This window comes from Ruditapes philippinarum, unplaced genomic scaffold (genome assembly GCF_026571515.1).
Source record: "Ruditapes philippinarum isolate M1 unplaced genomic scaffold, ASM2657151v2 ctg2385_1_1_1_1, whole genome shotgun sequence".
In the NCBI taxonomy this organism is placed as follows: Eukaryota; Metazoa; Mollusca; class Bivalvia; order Venerida; family Veneridae; genus Ruditapes; species Ruditapes philippinarum.
This window is the reverse complement of record NW_026862461.1, coordinates 12,079-31,013: the sequence shown is the minus strand read 5'-3', so window position 1 is coordinate 31,013 and position 18,935 is coordinate 12,079. Positions and strand designations below refer to the sequence as shown.

General features: G+C 33.6%; 1 protein-coding gene across 3 annotated transcripts; it reads right to left on the bottom strand.

Annotated features, from left to right (window-relative positions):
- Nucleotides 1-718: 718 nt before the first annotated feature.
- On the bottom strand, nt 719-18,668 carry LOC132719151 (uncharacterized). Of its 3 annotated transcripts, none has more exons than XM_060702895.1 (7): nt 18,529-18,668; nt 12,022-12,224; nt 9,136-9,249; nt 7,794-8,058; nt 6,951-7,265; nt 3,516-3,679; nt 719-1,765 (listed from the first exon to the last, which is right to left on the bottom strand). In XM_060702895.1, the coding sequence occupies exons 1-7, from the start codon at nt 18,603-18,605 to the stop codon at nt 1,596-1,598; spliced, it is 1,308 nt and encodes a 435-aa protein (XP_060558878.1). In that variant the 5' UTR covers nt 18,606-18,668; the 3' UTR covers nt 719-1,595. The 3 variants fall into 3 exon arrangements, with proteins under 3 accessions (XP_060558878.1, XP_060558879.1, XP_060558880.1); XM_060702896.1 differs by lacking the exon at nt 18,529-18,668 and adding an exon at nt 16,240-16,404; XM_060702897.1 differs by lacking the exon at nt 18,529-18,668 and adding an exon at nt 16,240-16,389 and having other exon boundaries at nt 12,022-12,220.
- Between the last annotated feature and the right edge of the window lie 267 nt (nt 18,669-18,935).

The following is an 18,935-nucleotide window of genomic DNA, read 5'->3' as shown; positions in this document are numbered from 1 at the left end:
AAAACAAATTATGGCATTTGGCTTCATTTTTTGCTAATATGTGCTAAAGCGTGGTTATTTATGAATTGAAAGTCATTATACTGGAGCGCAACTGCCTAAAGGACAATTTTTAAAAAAAGATCAAACTCATTTTGACCTTGACTCAAAAATGTCCTTAATATTGAAGGTCAAATTATAGAAATTTCACAGTTTTTATGCCCCCAGACATATAGTAATGGAACCATCTGTCCATCCCTCCCATCTGTCTGTACGAGGTAAACCACACATTAATTGACCTTAACCTTAATGTGACCTTATCTGTCATATTAACTTTTGCTATAATTGTCCTTACTTTGTTATTAATGGACAAATTTGATCCATACTTTGAAAATATGAAGCCAAATTCAAACATTTGACCTAGAAAGTGAAGGTCATTTGTGAGGCAAGGTCAAGTTCAGTCTGGTCTACTTGAAGGTCTTGTCCAAATAGTTGTAATGTTTAAATATACAGACAATCCATCACAAAAATATATATATAATAATGGCCAATGTTAAATGTTTTCATATGGCAACAGAAACAGCAATGGATGACATGACTGTAGCAATAGCTCGAATTTTCTTTCGAAAAAGTCAAGCTAATAAAGTAACCAACGTTTAAATTTTTGGATGGCAAGGGCATCAGCATCGGTTTTTCAGAATGCAATAACGACAGCAACGTCAACCACAACAAGACTTTAATAATGGCTTGAACATTTTTATTCAGAAAAGACCAGCTAAAAAGGAAGTGGGTACAAGCTAAGTATTTTTAACAGTCAAAATCTGGTCCTGTGGTTAATTTTCCAGAAAACAAAATTGCTATAATCAACATCTTATTTTCCTTAAGATGTGTTTAAACTGTAACCCAACATTTATGTACTGTCCATTATTAACTCACCTGGTATAAATGGCCAAAGTGAGCTCATATTCCATTGCGTATCTCTTTCTTCAAAACAATGTGCATCTCTTTCTTCAAAAGATAATTGAGCCGCGTCATGACAAAACCAACATGATCATAATCCATGCTGTTCGCTTACAAACCGTATAACAAGTAGAGAAACTGATAGCGAACAGCATGGATCCTGATCAGACTATGCAGGCTGGTCTGGATCCATGCTGGTCGCAAACACACTATGTTGGTTTTGTCGTGGCATGGCTCAATATCTTCTCTGACCTACTGGGCCAATGCATAGATCTCTACATGAAAATATCAAATTAGTCGATTAAAATAAGAAATTTCACAACAACAAATTTATTAACAAAAGAGCACATGTCAATGTTTTGTGGTGAAATCTATTGTTATATAAATGAAAGTTCAGAGTAGACCTATCAATGTTGATGAAACAGTGACATTCCTTAAACATGAAGAATATTATAGAGATCAATTCTTAAAGTCAAAACAACTATTGGTAATTTGTTAAAATTCTGATGCATAGACTATTACACTTTTGTACAACTTTGTAAGTTCAGTCTGACACTTCGAGATATGGGAAATATGTTGTAAATAATCAATATACACTCAACACCAACATGTTTCAACAATATATCAACCACAATTTTGTTGAAATTTCTTTCACTTTATCAACTGACTGATTGCTTATTGTTAGACTCCTTCATTTGTTCCAGAAGAATTTTCACAGTTTCTTTGGCTTGTAATCCTTCCTTAAGATTCTGAGGTATATCTTTGCCTTTGTTTATTGCATTGGCCCCTAGCAATGCCCCTAATGCAGCCCCACGATGACAATTTTCTCCTGGAAGTAAAAAGTCAAATATATACAAATGTTTATTTTAACTTTATTTTCAATACAAATTTGCAGTTTGGCATTTACATACCTGACCATAAAATTGCTCAAAAAATTGTCATCTATTAAGAATTCTATGACAAAGAAGCGGGGCCACATTTGACTTTTTCATATTACTTAAGACAAACATATTGGAGGAAAAATATTGTAGTAAAGAATACTCCTAGAAAATAAATATAATTCAAATATCATATATATGATATATGACCTTCACTGTCATGGTCAATAAAAGGATAAGGTCACATCTGAATTAATCATCATATCTGATATGTTGTCATACATGTTCTTTTGTCCAAGAATGAATCAAAGTTAGGACAATTTAAGCAAATTTCAATAATTTGACCTTGATGGACAATAAAAATAATTAAAAGGCAATAACTCTGAACCATTAAAAGCCGATGATATGCATGCACAACTAGACTTGGTACTGATCATTCCTCTTGAGTTTGAATGAAATTGCACCAGTTTTTGCAAAGTAGTCCAGACAAGCTTCACAATCTTTACTATATGTATTTAAGGTAAATGACCCCTCTGACTGGGCCAATTTTGACCCTTTGGCTTTCATTTGAACAAACTTTGTAGACATCCACTAGAAGATGTTTTCTGCTAAATATCTAAGCTCTAGTTCTTTTGGATTTTCACAAGAAGATTTTTAAGTTTTAACTATATACAAGTATATATAAGGAAAATCAATGGCACCCTGAGGCAGGGCTATTATTCTCTTTTGTTCTGTTTACAGTTAGATGGCCCCCTATCCTTAATCGGTTGTGCTGACAGACAGATGACAGAGAAATGATCCCTATATTTCACCACCACTGAAGTGGGTTTGATCTCCAAAATGACCTTGAACTTGAAGATATGATTCTTGTATGTGACACATATCCTGACAGTGGTGAAGACATATGTCAAATATTTGGACAATCCATCAATTAATGATCAAGTTGTAAACCAAAACGATTTGACCTTTGACCTCAAAGTATGAGCTTGTGCGCTCTAAGTGTGCTTCTTGCATGCAACACTTTTTGTACCATTTTCTTTTGAAATCCCATCATGATACAAAATTCAGCTTCACATGAACTAAATGACAAAACTCTGAGTTCAATCTCTTGTTGTAACCTTGACCTTTGAGCTAGAAACCTGGGTCTTCAGCATACACAATACCTCTACATTGTTCTGGAACACGACAGGTATTCTCTTTATGGTCTATACACAAACTCTAACAGAACTTCAGACAATATTTATGAAAAATTCAATGCCAATCTTTGACCTTGACTTTTGAGCGTGGACCTCGTTCTTGCATATGACAATTTTTCAACCTATGGTGGTCATGTGTATTAATTTACTTTGAAATCCCATCATGCATGCAAAAGTTATGGCCTGAAAACAAAGTACACACACAGTTACACACACATGGACAAAGGGTCCCTCCCCCTCCATTTTACGGGGTGTCATAAATTCATTTAAATATAATGGGTTTGAAAGTTAACATTATGATGATCCTAAACATTGTGTTAAAGTTTCGAAAGAAAACCACATTAGGTTAAAGTTGTCAAGTCCATAAAGGTTAAATTAAGAGAAGATCCATGTAAGACATGTCAGTTCTGGAAAGCAACCTAAAATGATTACCTTCTAAGTTAATGAGATAGAAAGTTGTATGACACACCTTTACTAGTGTCTTTAAATAGCCAAAATCACTAACCTCCACAATTTGCATTACTAAGAACACCTCCTCTAAAATCTTCTGCAAATTCATATGCTAAAAACAGCATTGAGCTCATAGCACCTTCTACATAGCACGCTGACCCTAACGTCTGTGTAGCTGTTTGATAAGCCCTAAGCCTTTCCTCAGACCCTTTTGGATGTCTATAAAGATAAGGTATTAAATACAAATTATATAACAAATCTAACATAATACAAAATATCATATACGACTGTATATACTTGAAAATTATCTTTATGAATTATATCAATCGCCAATTTTAAATTGCCCCCTTTTTTGCCCCATTTTAATATGAAGAGCCTAATAACAAAAATTAACAATGTTTGAACATATCAAGTCTTTCAATCGAAGCAATAATTATTAGGTACATAAAATGTAAGACTTGTAGACCAGCTGTGAATATCTTTTTGTGTATTTTTTCTAACTTAAAAGTATTATTCATTTATGTCTGGATACAAACAAGAGCCTCTAGGTACAAATAAATAACATGTTTCAAGCTCCTTGGTCAATGCCCATTAATTTAATGACTGTTTAATGTTTTCTGTTTACAGGCCCTTGTGTCCTTGACATTTGACCTTTTGGCCTGAATGTAAGTGTGGCAGGTTAAACTCATCAAGGTGCATCCACGTTGAAAGTTTCAATGAATTATCTTCATTAACATTGAACTTAATGACCATAAACAACAAGAACTCCACTGAGGTGGGGCAACATACCCCCATGGCAAGTTTTAAAGAAGGTATCATGCACGAAAATATGCCTCCAAGATAGATAGAAAATTTAATGTAAATAGCACAAATGATTTTTCCATTAGGTGTGAAAAAATACAGTCCAATTTCTTTTAAGGTAAAAGCATATTTGTAATAGATCGTTTGCATATGAAGGGGCATATTCTTCTTAATAATAAATTGATTACAGAGAAAAATCAAACTTAACCTGTGTTTTGATACAACATACAACATACTTCCATGCCAAATATAAACACAATCATTGAAATTCTTCAAAAGTTATGCTTCCAAAACCAATTATTTCAAAACAAGAGAGCCATGATTGCCCTTATATCTCTCGCCTGATTATACAAGGAACAAGTAATCTTGTTACTTATAAATGAAAGGCTTAAACTGGTATCAGTAAAAAGTTCATATCTGCATCTTCATATCTTCATCTTCATATCTGCATAGTGCTTATGTAAAGGTTTTACTGATTGCTATTGCTAAGGGAAATCAAAAAGTAACTTTAGAAGTCAATGGTTGCTATTCAAACAGTTTCTGTGGAAGCCAGTGGTTGCTATGATAGTCAATAGTAGATTCAATCGTTCCAATGGTAAATTCCCGGAAACTCGATGTTTGCTATGGAAGTACCTGGTTGCTATGAAAAAAGTCAAGTTTTGCTAAGGAATCAACTGGTTGCTATGGAAATTTATTGTTTGCTATTGAAAGTCAATGGTTGCTGTGGAAAGGCAAAAATTGCTATGAAATACAATTGTTGTAATGGAAAGTCTACTGTTGCTATGGCAGGCTATGGTAGCTATGGAAAGTCAATGGTTACTTAGGAAAGTGACTGGTTGTTACGAGAAGTCACTGGTTACTAAAGAAGTCACTGGTTGCTATGGGAAGTCACTGGTTGCTGTGGAAGTCAAAGGTTGCAAGGGAAAGTCACTGGTTGCTATGCAAGTCAATGGTTGGGAAAGTCAGAGGTTGCTATAGAAAGTCATTGGTTGCTATGGAAAGTCAATTGTTTTTATTGAAGTATATGGTTGCTATGGGAGGTAAATGGTTGCTATTGGAGGTACTGGTTGCTATGGGAATCACTGGTTGCTTTCGAAGTCAATGATTACTTTGGAAAGTCAATGGTAGCTGTAGAAAGTTAATGGTTGCTATGGAAAAACACTGAGTGCTATGGAAAGCTATGAAACTGGGTCAACTTTGACCCCAGGGCTATAATTTGAACATTTTTGCACTTTAAAAGATGAAGATTTTTAAAGCTTTCATTTTTAAAACCTATTTTAGCCACTCTGATGGAGCAGAACCATTTGAACAATTTTAATAGAGCTTAATGCTAGGAACACCCCAGAGATATTTTATCAAATTAGACTCCGTGGTTTCAGATGAGAAGACATTTGTAAACATGGGGGCATTAAATAAAGCACTCACATGAGGACAAACTATTATTTGTGTAAAAGCAGTGAATAGCTAGTGTTTATTTGAAAAATTGGAACAATGTTGGTTAAAATGCAAAATATATTTTTTATTTTTTTCTATAAACATGGTCTAATTTCATAGCTGTACATCAAAACAGGAATGTTAGTTACTAGGTCATTATTTAGGTCATTTGATATCAGATTTCTATTTTACACCTCAAACTGTGCACATGTTCAAAATGTCATAGCTGTATATCAAATAACAAAACAGCAGGTCACTGAGTCTCCTGGGGCAAGGCCATTTTTGACCCCAAGGCTTTAACTCAAACAATCTTGATACAGGTCCACCAGACAATGTTTCATGTCAAATATCTAAGCTCTATCTTTATCTGTTTCAAAAAACATGTTTTTAGTTTTTGTTGAATGTATATAAAAATACTCATGACCCCGGGACGGGCTTTTGACCAAACAGCCATAATTTTAAGAATCTTTGTAGAGGTCCACAATGTTCCATGCCAAACATCTAAGCTCTAGCCTTTGTAGCTTCATAAGATAATTTTCTTATAATATTTTCCTACATGTACATAATGAAAACCTCTCCACCCCCACCTACAACCTGGACATGGCCAATTTTAACCCCATAGTCATAATTAAAACAAACTTGATGGAGGTCCACTACACAATTTTTCATGTCAAATATCTTACCTCGGGCCTTTTTAATTTCAGAGAAAAAGTTTTCTAAGTTTTTACTATACACATGTAAGCAAAACCTATGACCCCCATGCGACTGGGCAAATTTTGAAACTAGATGCGAAATTTGAACAACTTTGATAAAGGTCCACCAGATAATATTATATGCCAAATATCTTAGCTCTAGCTTTCTCTGTTTCTGTATTTGTTTTTTCCTGTTTTATGTATACATATATAAAGAATACATATGACCCCCAAGGCTAGGCTTATTTTGACACTAGGACCATTATTTGAACAATATTTCAGTGGCCCACAATGTTGAACCCTTGGATTAAAATTGATCCCGCCCTGATGGTCAAGGAATCTCCTTACATCTATATAGTAAAAGCTAACAAGACTTAGAGCTTAGATATTTGGTATGCAACATTATATTGTTAACTTCTACAAAGTCTAAATGGGCTCCGCCCAGGGGGGTCATGGATTTTCCTTATATGTATATCAACCAGTCACTTCAATAGCAATCTTGACACCTGTAATGTAACAGATGGAAAGGAGTAATGCATATCACTACTTACTAATAACAATACCTTTCTGCTCTTTCAATTAGAGAGACTACCATTTCTCTCTTCCGAGGTCCTCCTAGCTCCGAATGACTCAGCACCCTTAAAACCTCTTGCTTCAAATCTTTTCCATTAATCACGCCATGTAATAGTCTAGCATAGAGATCAACAAATGGTATAATTGCTGGTACAGGATGAGTACATTTCACAAAGTCAATTGTTTCTCTTGCACATTCATCTTCTGATCTGTGGGCATTTCTTATGATCCAGGGAAGTGCTGGAGACATTGCACCTATAACAACCAACTGTGAGTCCCCAGGACCTTTTGACTTTTGTTGGTACCTTTAAATATTGCAAAAATAATGCTTAACTTTGTAAATATACTGTTACTCATATCACTGTATTTCTTACTTTTAAATCTTTCAAGGACCATATAATATTTACCATTTCTGTTTGTTTTCTTCTTATTTTAATTATCACATGTCACAAGAACATGCACTTACATGTCTTCAAAATGACCCTTCTCTTTATATGACTGGATTATTTGTATGACAAAATTTCAACAAGGCAAATACAGTTAAATCTGATGAAATTTTCACTAAAAATCTGTTGGTGAGGCCATCCTTAAAAAAATGTTTGTTTGCAGTAACGCGACCGACTCACAAAATTTGCCCCTACTCAAATTTTTTTTTCATGGTCTGGATAAAAAAAATTATTTTTTTGAATCAGAAAATTATGCCTTGTGCTTTCTTTTCGTTCTTTTAAAGGTTAATAGAAGAAATAAAATGTAGGTCTTATTAAATTAGAATTCAGTTATCAATAATTAGGAGAAATAATTTCAATGATGCAAATTACTTATGCTTGAAATACCTTTTGTCTGTGAATTCTAAAAGCTCCTCTGCAGTAACTAGTTTTTTCTCCTCAGATGCCCAGTCCTTGAAAAATGATCTGTGAAATGATTCTGCATATGTGTCATTATGTGTTCCTGGGGTGGTCATAAATTTCACATACTCTTCTAAAACCAGACCTCTTACATTCCTGCTTGACTTAGTAAGATTTGGATCAACTTGTTGTAAAGTGTTGAGTATATTGAGAGCTGTTAGAGAATTGAGTGTGTTGTCTCCAGCTCTCATACCTGTATTATCATTCAATATTTTAATATCAAAATATAGTTTATAATTATCAATATTAAAATATATGAAGCTAAAGATTAAAGAGACTCCACTGAGGTTTTTTGACATGATGGGACTGAAAATATTTTTTCCAGATAAATGTACCATTTGATGTAGGTTTAGACCACTAACCTTTGTGCAAAATTTCTAAACGCTTTTCACTCAAATTGCGCTAAGAAAAGCATAAATATACGATTTCAATTTATTTCAAAGTATATTTCTTAACTATCTTTGCATATATTTCTTTTTAAAGTGCCCCAGCTTATTTAAGTAAGAAATGCAAATGTTATGTTTTTAGGTTTTTAAACCTCAGTGGAGTCCCTTTAAGGCACTAGTTAGATGAATGCATAAGCAACACTCTAAATTGTTTTGTTGAGCTATAATTGTGGTTATAATATATAATCAAAGTTTAGTGGTTCTAAATCATTATAATTCATTCCATCTTGTATAAATAATTTCAAGTAAATCAAATGTTGTACAATTTATTTAGATTATGCCACTGGAGACTTTTATAATCTAGAAAAAGTTCGGATAAATAAATTTTACTGACTTTAGTTCACAACATTGTTTTTTTAGAGTTTCTCAACCATTTTAGTGACAACAAGATTTTGTTACAATTTAAAATGTGCCCGTCTAAAGGAAATTCTACAAGAAGCACACAATTGTATTATTTCTCAAGATTGAGGAATGATGTCTCTGGACAAGGAAAATAATACCATGTTTAGTTTTGACGCTAAGTATGAGATTGACCTTGGTGTTATGGATCAAGGTGTTTCCAATGACTCATTTTGTTATTATTGTGAACATTTGTGCAAACTTATTTTAATCCTTTGATGAATGGAAAACTTGTGAATTGGACACAAAAATGGCCATGTTAAGCTTTGACCTTAAGTGTGACCTTGACTTTGGAGGTTCAGGTTTGGGTGTTGGACAATTTTAACAAAAAAATCCCATTACAACTAAAGTAAGGTTCACATTTAAAGCAGAACAAATCCATTTAATATATAGTCTCAGCTGGGTTAGAAATATCAAAGTCCTACCTTGATGATAATGTGTTGATCTGTCACCTTGCCAATATTTTAATTTATCGTGTAATATAACACTCCCTATAATTTGTTTGGATTTACTGTGCCACCCAGTCCTGCCAGATCCATCTGTAATTAGAAATACCAGGAATTATTTGTATGTGTACAAACCTGCACATTTATAATTCCCTTCTACATAAATGTAAATGTACAGTTACACATTATCATTAATGTAACAAGAAGCGCCGCAATGCGACGAAAACCAGGTTTTCAACGGCCAAGTTTTTATGTGACAGCAATCAATAGGTCAAAGTGCACTGAAGTTATTGGGTAGAAGCTGAAAATTCTATTGTAAGCAAATGACCTTGAACTTGCTCCCAGATATCTAAGTAGCAATCCAAAGCTGCCACTCAGCAAGTTTGGTGTCAAAAGGTCAAAGCAAACTCAAGTTATAACATGAAAACTAAATACATTAACCTTGATCACAGACACCTGGGTAGCAATCCCAAGCTGCCTCTTGATATAAGCTACCCATTCATCAAGTTTGGTGTCAATAGGCCAAAGCAAACTCAAGTTATTGAGCAGAAACTGAATTTCTATTTTTAGTAACAGTGACCTTGACCTTGATAACAGACACCTGGGTAGCAATCCCAAGCTGCCTCTTGATATAAGCTATCCATACACCAAGTTTGGTGTCAATAGGCCAAAGCAAACTCAAGTTATTGAGCGGAAACTGAATTTCTATTTTTAGTAACAGTGACCTTGACCTTGATCACAGACACCTGGATAGCAATCCCAAGCTGCCTCTTGATATAAGCTATCCATACACCAAGTTTGGTGTCAATAGGCCAAAGCAAACTCAAGTTATTGAGCGGAAACTGAATTTCTATTTTTAGTAACAGTGACCTTGACCTTGATCACAGACACCTGGGTAGCAATCCCAAGCTGCCTCTTGATATAAGCTATCCATACACCAAGTTTGGTGTCAATAGGCCAAAGCAAACTCAAGTTATTGAGCGGAAACTGAATTTCTATTTTTAGTAACAGTGACCTTGACCTTGATCACAGACACCTGGGTAGCAATCCCAAGCTGCCTCTTGATATAAGCTATCCATACACCAAGTTTGGTGTCAATAGGTCAAAGCAAACTCAAGTTATTGAGCGGAAACTGAATTTCTATTTTTAGTAACAGTGACCTTGACCTTGATCACAGACACCTGGGTAGCAATCCCAAGCTGCCTCTTGATATAAGCTATCCATACACCAAGTTTGGTGTCAATAGGCCAAAGCAAACTAAAGTTATTGAGCGGAAACCAAAAGTTGACGCCCGCCCGCCGACTTCGGCATTACAATAACCCGGTTTTCGTTGAAAACCTGGTTAATAACAGAAACACATCTCTGACATTCAAAAGCTGAAATATAAATATCATTACTTAAACTAGAAAGGGTTTTTGTCCCAAAAACATGTTTCCCACATATCTACTCTATGAATGGAACAGCCGCATGTTAATCCCACCAGCAGTTTGACCTGTGGAAGCCAGACAACATTTTTTAAGCTTTGGCTGTCATTTTGTGCAGCAAAGAGAAACAAACGTGCCGGCAATGCACAACTAATATTGGTACTGAAGAAACTCCTGTGAAGTTTCATTAAATTCCTGTCAGCAGTTTGACCTATGAAAGATGGTCAAGATTTTTCTATCTATAGACCTTTTTATGATGTGGTCCATTGCTATGAAAAAGCGACCGGAAATAGTGTTTCCTCGTGCATGCTCAATCTATAGGGCAAAACTCTACATAGAAATGTAGTAGAAGTTCACAGACAATTCCAAGTTAGTTTAAGGTAAAAAGTAGAAAATTATATAAAACAGCCTTTAACAAAAACACAAAAGATACCTTTATAGCTTTGTGGCTATTTTTAAGATTGCCATAAAAAGGCAAGGAAAAGATGATTGTTAAAGAATTCCCCCTTATGATCGTGGACCTGACAATTACTGGTGAAAAAGTCGTCTAATGATACCTTAATAAAGGACTTTTGTATGCACGTTTTTATCATTGAATTATTATTCCTGCATACTTTCCTATCTCTGTTATAAATATCAAATCATGTTTTAAAAAATGTACCGCTTTAAGTCATCTCAAAATTACTTTTTTGGGTGACAAAACTTGATATACACGTCTATTAAAGCCTTTTATGATAAAATGTAGTCTTTCATAAATTCATTTTTGCCCTACACAAAATTCGCATGCACGAAAGGCAACATCTGTTACTATGGAAAAATCATATTGCAAAAAGGTCTATAACTCTAGCGAACATTTATGCAGCAAAGGGGAATGTGCCGACAATATGCAAAACAAGGGTTTCAAATTAAAGTACTGATCACTTCTGTAAAGTTTCCTTGAAATTTAACCAATGATAAAATACACATTTTCTGGTCACCATTTTACGGTTTCTATAGAAAAACAACAATAGCACAAAAAAGGTTTATTCATACCCAAATTAGTTCAAATCAACTGCATTTCATTCCCTTACTGTTGCTGTTGATACTAAATTGTATCATGTTTTATTTGTCGATTTTTACCGACACTTTTGTTGTTCAATAATTTTCAAGCGTTATTTGCAACAAATATAAGTACTTTTCAAGAGAGTAATATAATTCATGGACTTTTAAGCACCTTTTTTCATTTTAAGGCACCTTTTAAGAAAGGGACTCAAATTTAAGCAGTTTTTTAAGACTGTACTTTGACTTCGGGACCTCAAAATTAACAAGGGTCATAAACTAATCATGACCCTTTCTCCAAACCAAATATTTGAACAGCTTGAAAAGCACCATATTATAAAAAGATCTTAGTTACCTTTGAGTGTTTAAAACCTATTTATAAACAAGAATTCAATTCACTAACCTACAGATGAAAGAGACAAGATACTTGATGGGTGTCTCTTATTTGGCGCCACATAACCAGTCAACCAGGAGCCATAGCCTGTATATATGTCTTGAGGATTGTAATACCAATGTACAGGCATAGATAGTGCATCAGCTATAAGCATGCCCCACACAGCTCCGTCTGAACATTTTCTTATTTGATCTGACATTTTTGGTGCCTGGCTGAAAATAATCATTTTTATCTTTAAAAGAATTTTATCTTTGATAAGAAAACAATTTGTGTTGAATATGTGTCATAAAACTGTCTAAAATCAAGAAGAAATCAATGTATGTATTTAAAGAAGAGGGCCATGCTGGCCCTTATATAGCTTACCTGACAATATGACAAGGAACACATAATCATTTACTATGATTGAAAAGCAGATAAAAGAAGTAAATCTAGATCTGATATCATATAGTTCATATCAATATTTGCTTTGGAAATCACTGGTTGCAATAAAGTCAATTGTTGCTATGGAAGTCGCTGGTTGCTATGGCAAGTCAATCGTTGCTTCAATGGTGTCCAGGAAAGGCAATGAATACTATGAAAATCAATGGTAACTATGGAAATAACAAATTGTTAAGAAAATCAGTGGTTGTTATGAAAATCACATTACTGGCTTTCAATTGAAGTCACTAGTTGCTTTGGGAGGTCAATGGCTGCTGCGGAAGTAATTGGCTTCTACTAAAAGTCAATTGTCTCTTGATATTTTAGGGGTCCAGTGGATGCACAGACTAGAAAAGTCGGGGTCCAGGCCTAAATTTTAGGGGTCCAAAGTTATATTAACCGAAAAAGACTATGAAGACCACACAATTTTCAATCATCCCATGATGTAAGAAGCAATGGGTTAATTATTTATCTACTTACTGAGTTATTGAAGTTTGAAGGCAATGGGTCAAATGATTTTAAAGCTACTGAGCAGAAATGGTACATAACATATAACCCATTATAACTAAAATTGTTGTTATATCAGCCCTATTTTTCATTTATAAATGTTGAAGAGAACATTTTCCCAGAGGTAAATAGATGTAATTCAGTCAATAGAGCATAGACTAAACGCTGTTATCTTTATTACTCTTATCTATATTACTCTGTACCATTACTCCAACACATTCACATGCAATGGTTTGCTTGTATGCATGATATTTTCCTCATAAAAGACATGAAATTATTTAATATAGTAAGATAGTAAAAATTCTGATAACTAAACAGATTTTCATCACATCGTCCACTTATAAGGTGGTATTAATGGAAAACCCTTTAACAGAAGGAAGAAATCCCCCAACATTTACAATGTCACCTTTTTGACAACGAACAGGTGAAACCGATTTAAAATTTAAACTTTTTCTAAATATTGCTGACTGACACTTTAGATTTTGTCTCATTATAGTTTATGTCGGTCAAGCCTGTTGCTTTGCCCAGAAGCAAAAATATCACAAAGCTACTTCATATTTATAGGACCAGTCCATGCATCTGCTTGATTTGATATCCCCTGCTATATTGAAATTCGTCCTTGAATTTCACAGAGTTACAGAGCAATGTAAATTAAACTCTGAGCTATAATCCCTCGTTGGGCGCCAAATGTCACAGGGTGAGAAAAATGTGCAGTCTGACCGGGACTCGAACCCGGGACCCTCAGAATACCGTTCTGCGGCTCTACCCACTGAGCAATTTGGCCTCTTACACATCTTCTCCCCTACATAGTGAACAGTTCTGAACCGTGACACATTTGAAATGAAAAATATGGGTACTACTATATGTCTATATATGGGACTATAACATAATTTAATTGACTGTGTAAAAAGAATTAAGGGAAATAGTTGACAAATATGAAGATTTTATAGAAAAAAGTTTTCTTACCGTATTCACTAAATTAAATTTATTGACAGATGCTAAGGGTTTACAGACACTTCACCCCCCAGACACTTCACCCTAGGCCCTTTTTTGCAGACACTTCACCCCTCAGACAGTTCACCCCTCATTTTAAGAAATTTGATTGAGACACTTCACCCCCCATTTTTTATTTTGTGTTAAACAACTTTTTGTGCAGAAAATGTTAAATGTATTCAATAGTGATTGAGTATGTTTATTGTTTTAACATATTTTATTATTATTTTATCATGTAATTGACCAAAGACCAAAGACAATGGATATATATACTGTTGTTTTTGCCCTAAAAAAGGCTCATATCACAAAGTTATTAGTAAGTAATTTTTTATTTTTTATTTTATTTTTATATCTTTTATACTAATTTCAATTTAAGTGAAAGTGATATATAACTAATTGTAGCATATATCTTCTATTGAAGTGTGTGAACCTTTTTCGTGAATTTTCCTTTGATATAATATATCGAACACAAACTGAATACAAACTGAACTGGCAACACATAGCATGTGAACCTGTAAGTTTACTTAATAATTTGTTAGCAACATTTTTTAAGTATATAAGGAAATACAAATTGTTCTTTTTTATTTATTACATTATTGGATAAATAAATAATTCATTCATTCATTTATATTCTTTTATATATTCATATTATTTATTTACTTATTTATATTATTTATTTACTTATTTAGTTATTTTCAAACAATTATAATTATTTATTCATTTATTTTTCATACAATATTATTTATTTATTTATTTATTTTACAAGTAACATACACTATTATTTATTTATTCATTTATTTCATTTTCATACAATTATACCTTTTTAATCCAATTATTTAATCAATTATGAGATAACTGTTGAATAAACAACCAATCAACAAGTTGAATAAACAAGGTGACATGCAATAAACACTTAATAATGTATAACAGTGGGCAATACGATGATCATGAATTATGCGAATTTATGGTCAAGGACTGAGGAGTTCTTGGAGAAAGTGGGTGAATTTATGGACATTTATAAGAATGTGGTTTTTAGAACCAGTAAAATGTTATGTTTTATTGCATGTTATATGTAAATGATTTAAAGAAATTATTACATGTGTAATATGAAATTAGGTGCTACCTATGGCGCGGAAAGCTCTTATGAATTATGATTTTAGCATAACATGTTAAGTGTACATGTAAACCAGGATCTTTCTTGCAGGTATTTTGTACCGTAAACAAAACGAATAAATTGGTGGTGTTCAACCTATCATCGGAGCGCTCGGAATATTCCGAACATCACCGAAAGTAAAGTGGGCCCACTGCGCATGTGTCGGCGTTTGGAAAATCCCGTCCGCCATTTTTTTAGTCTCTAATCACGGTTGTTGTTTTAATGTTATTTTTCAATGTGCTAATTTATCAAAAAGGATATGTTAAAGTAATTTTTTATATTTAAAATCATTACTATAGTTCTTATCAATGAAATTATGTTTATATTCTGATTGTGTACATCATTAATTCACCGGAAGTATTAGCATGCGTCTGCTTGCAATGGTCTGAATTATGTAGACGCTCATAAAAAGTGCTCTGATATCTATATTTAGCTCAAAAGGATTTCAAAATGGCGGCTCCCAGTTAACTAAGGATTTTTTCACAGCTCATTAGGTATAGGATATATATTTTTTGAATATTTCATTTACTTTTAATTTGATTTCATTTGAATTGATACGCGTCATACATGTTATCTAAGAGCGCTACAGCCCTCGGACTTTCCGCGTAATAACATGTGTTATTTGTTTCTGAATTATTTACTAAACAAATATTTACTCTTAGAAATGTCTGTAAATTGTCCTTTAATTAAAAAATTATAAATCAAATTATACTAAAAACAATTAAAATAAACACATGATATAAAAGCATTTTTATGGCTTATTTTAGAAAAAATTGGATGAGGGGTGAAGTGTCTTACTGATTTTGGGGGGTGAAGTGTCTTGAGGGGTGAAGTGTCTTCAAAATTTGAGGGGTGAAGTGTCTGGAGGGTGAAGTGTCTTGCTACCATGCTAAGCAATCTACTGAATCTAGTTTTAAAAAAATGCATCTACATGTGTTGTTTTTACTCGCAGTCACAGAAAATGTAAATACCGTGATATCATAGAACCAGTGATATCATAGGAACTGAGTATATATATGATATTATAAACATATAAAGTTTTGAAAGCCAGATGTAAGAAATTCGGATGTAGGCCTACCTGTCTATCAGACGAAATGAGTTTTAGAAAAATCTGCAAACACATTCAAGTTAAATAAACTATTAGTAATAAGATCTACCTATAGAACCTTCGAAAACATCTAACTGTCATACTTTACATAACGAATGTTCTGATTTCAAATTTATGTAACAATATTTTGTTTACATCCGAGATACTCTTCATGTCAGGTAGGAAATCACTTTCTTCTGGTATCCGGAATATTGATTACCCGGGACGAAATCTCACGGTATCGATACATGTACATACTTAGTCACCTCGGTGCTCTTTGAAGTGTCCCAATGTAAGTCCTCCCAAGTTAAAATCGTGTATTCATCCATGTAGTTTTTGTCTGTAATATAATGACTTTAGTTAAGATAGCCAGTTCTGATCGTATACTACGCTCCCTTCGCAGCTTACTGAATACACTCCCGTTACTTAAGAAGTGAGCGATAGTGGAACATTCGACCGATGCGCAGGAGAGTAATCGTATACAGACAGTTCATACCTCAGACACTTTGAACACCACTTATCATTTTTGCAGACACCATCACCCCATGCAAAAGCAGAGGTACAGCGCGAATGACCGTAGAAAGGACGTTGAATATGAACATTTCATTTGTTAATGCCGTTGTTATGCAGAGTTAAGAAAAAATATTCGAAAATTAAATATGCCAGAAACCCGCCAGTTTATAGTTTTTACAATTGTTGAACACAACACAAGTACTGTATAGCACAAATAAATAATTCATTAATCCAAATTTGTTAAAGAAGCCCTTGCTTTGAGAAACACCATTTTAATTAAATGTTGAGCGTTAAACATAATTGCTCCATTGGTCTGTACTTTTTTATTTCATTATATTATAAACATTTGTTAATTAATTTTCTTGTTACTAGATAAATTAAGATTTTGAATTGTGAAAAAAATATCATGAGAAGCCCGCATGGAAGCTCGCTCGCTCGCTCATTTTATATGGCAGACATCTCGGGTTACACAGCCATTCACTGCATGGGACATGTCTACTATATGCCATTATTTATAATAACACTTGATGGTTGCCTTTATTTATAAGACTGAATATTCGTCTTAAGCGTTAAATTTGCCTATATATATTCATACTTTGAATTTAACATTTCAGAAACATATTTATAGATCTTGCTACCTTTCTTATATTGAAATATAGTGCGGTAAATCGACATAAAGGTCTCTCAACTAAGATACAACAAATAAAAGCCCGTCAAGAGAACTCTTACACTAACACTAACACTAACACTAACTAACTAACTAACGAACGAACGAACGAACGAACTAATACTCATACTTTTTGTAAAATAAATCATTTATTATGGTGGAAAATTTAGAAATTATTGAAGAGTAGATGGATTTCGTAAGCATGACGTCTATTAGAAAGTATCATGAATAAAGTAATATTTTAAATGAACAAAAACGTTTAACTCTTTCCTAGTTACTGTAGCACAAAAGCGCTGAAAATTGTTTCCTTGAACGGCTTTCAGCGTTATTCATTCTTGCTGATGAATGGCTGTCGATGTTATCATTTAAAAGAGGTGAACGGCTGATGACGTTACTAAAATTTTGATGACACTCAAACTTAAATACCCTATAACTTTAACAGAAAAGCATTTTTGAAGATATGAATTGGAATATTTAATGACGAAATGTTGACGTTTACGAATCGTATGATAAAAGGATTTTTATTACATGCTTTTCGGTGGTTTATAGAAATATATCAGTGATATAAAAATGGTAATTTCACTGTTTGAAACAGTGAAATTACCACTTTGATAAGTTCACTGTTTTGAATTTAAGCCCCTAACGTTGTTTCAGTGAAATACCAGCGTGCACAGAACTTGGTACCAACTTAATGACGTGACGTCGTAAATGACGTCACGTTGTATTATTATTTGGCGCGCTTTTCATTCAGTATTAGGTTTAATGTCTTTTTAAAACGTTTCTTTGCATATAATAAAAAGAAAATTTGTTTAATTTAGTGTAAGATCGAAATATATTTCTCCTTGTGAACACCAAAAGTTTTATATTTCACTCGTGGCTGCGCCACTCGTGAAATATACCTTTTGGTGCTCACTCGGTGAAATATATTCCGATCTTACACTGAACTAAACAAATATCCTCTATATTATCATGAGAAAATATAAGTTTTTGTGACTTAAAAAATAAAAATGCCTTATCTCATCGGATAGTGTGTTTTTTTTTTCAGTCAAAATTCACGTGAAGTAAAGCTTGCACAGGGCCAGAAATTTTTTAGTATGCTCCTTTGGATGTTGACTATGAATCCATAACATTGATTTACTCAACACAGTTGGAATATGTTAGAAATAGATGAATACTTACCGCCCGTCAATTGTGTTTCGTGCGCCGACATGTTTATACTGGTACAGCTGTCGACGTTGGAACTGCTGTCTGCTCATTTGATTGTACGGTTGTCTTAATAAGTTACCTTCGTTAAAAAAAGAACAACAAAAAACATCCGACTCGCGGAGTTCTAGTTTAATGAACATGTTTATCACACATCCGTGCCGATTTGGCGACTCCGTAAATATGGTATTAATATTATTTGACTTATTACTATATTATTTTGACGTGACGTCAATAGCGTTATACAAACATAGTGTAAAGACGCGCTAAATGTTAGCGTTATACTATAGGTGCGTCAATGAAAAATGACTCTTATTTCACTTTAAACGGTCTTTATTTTTGGTATGTGATAAATAGAATATTAAATTCGTGTAAGTTCATTA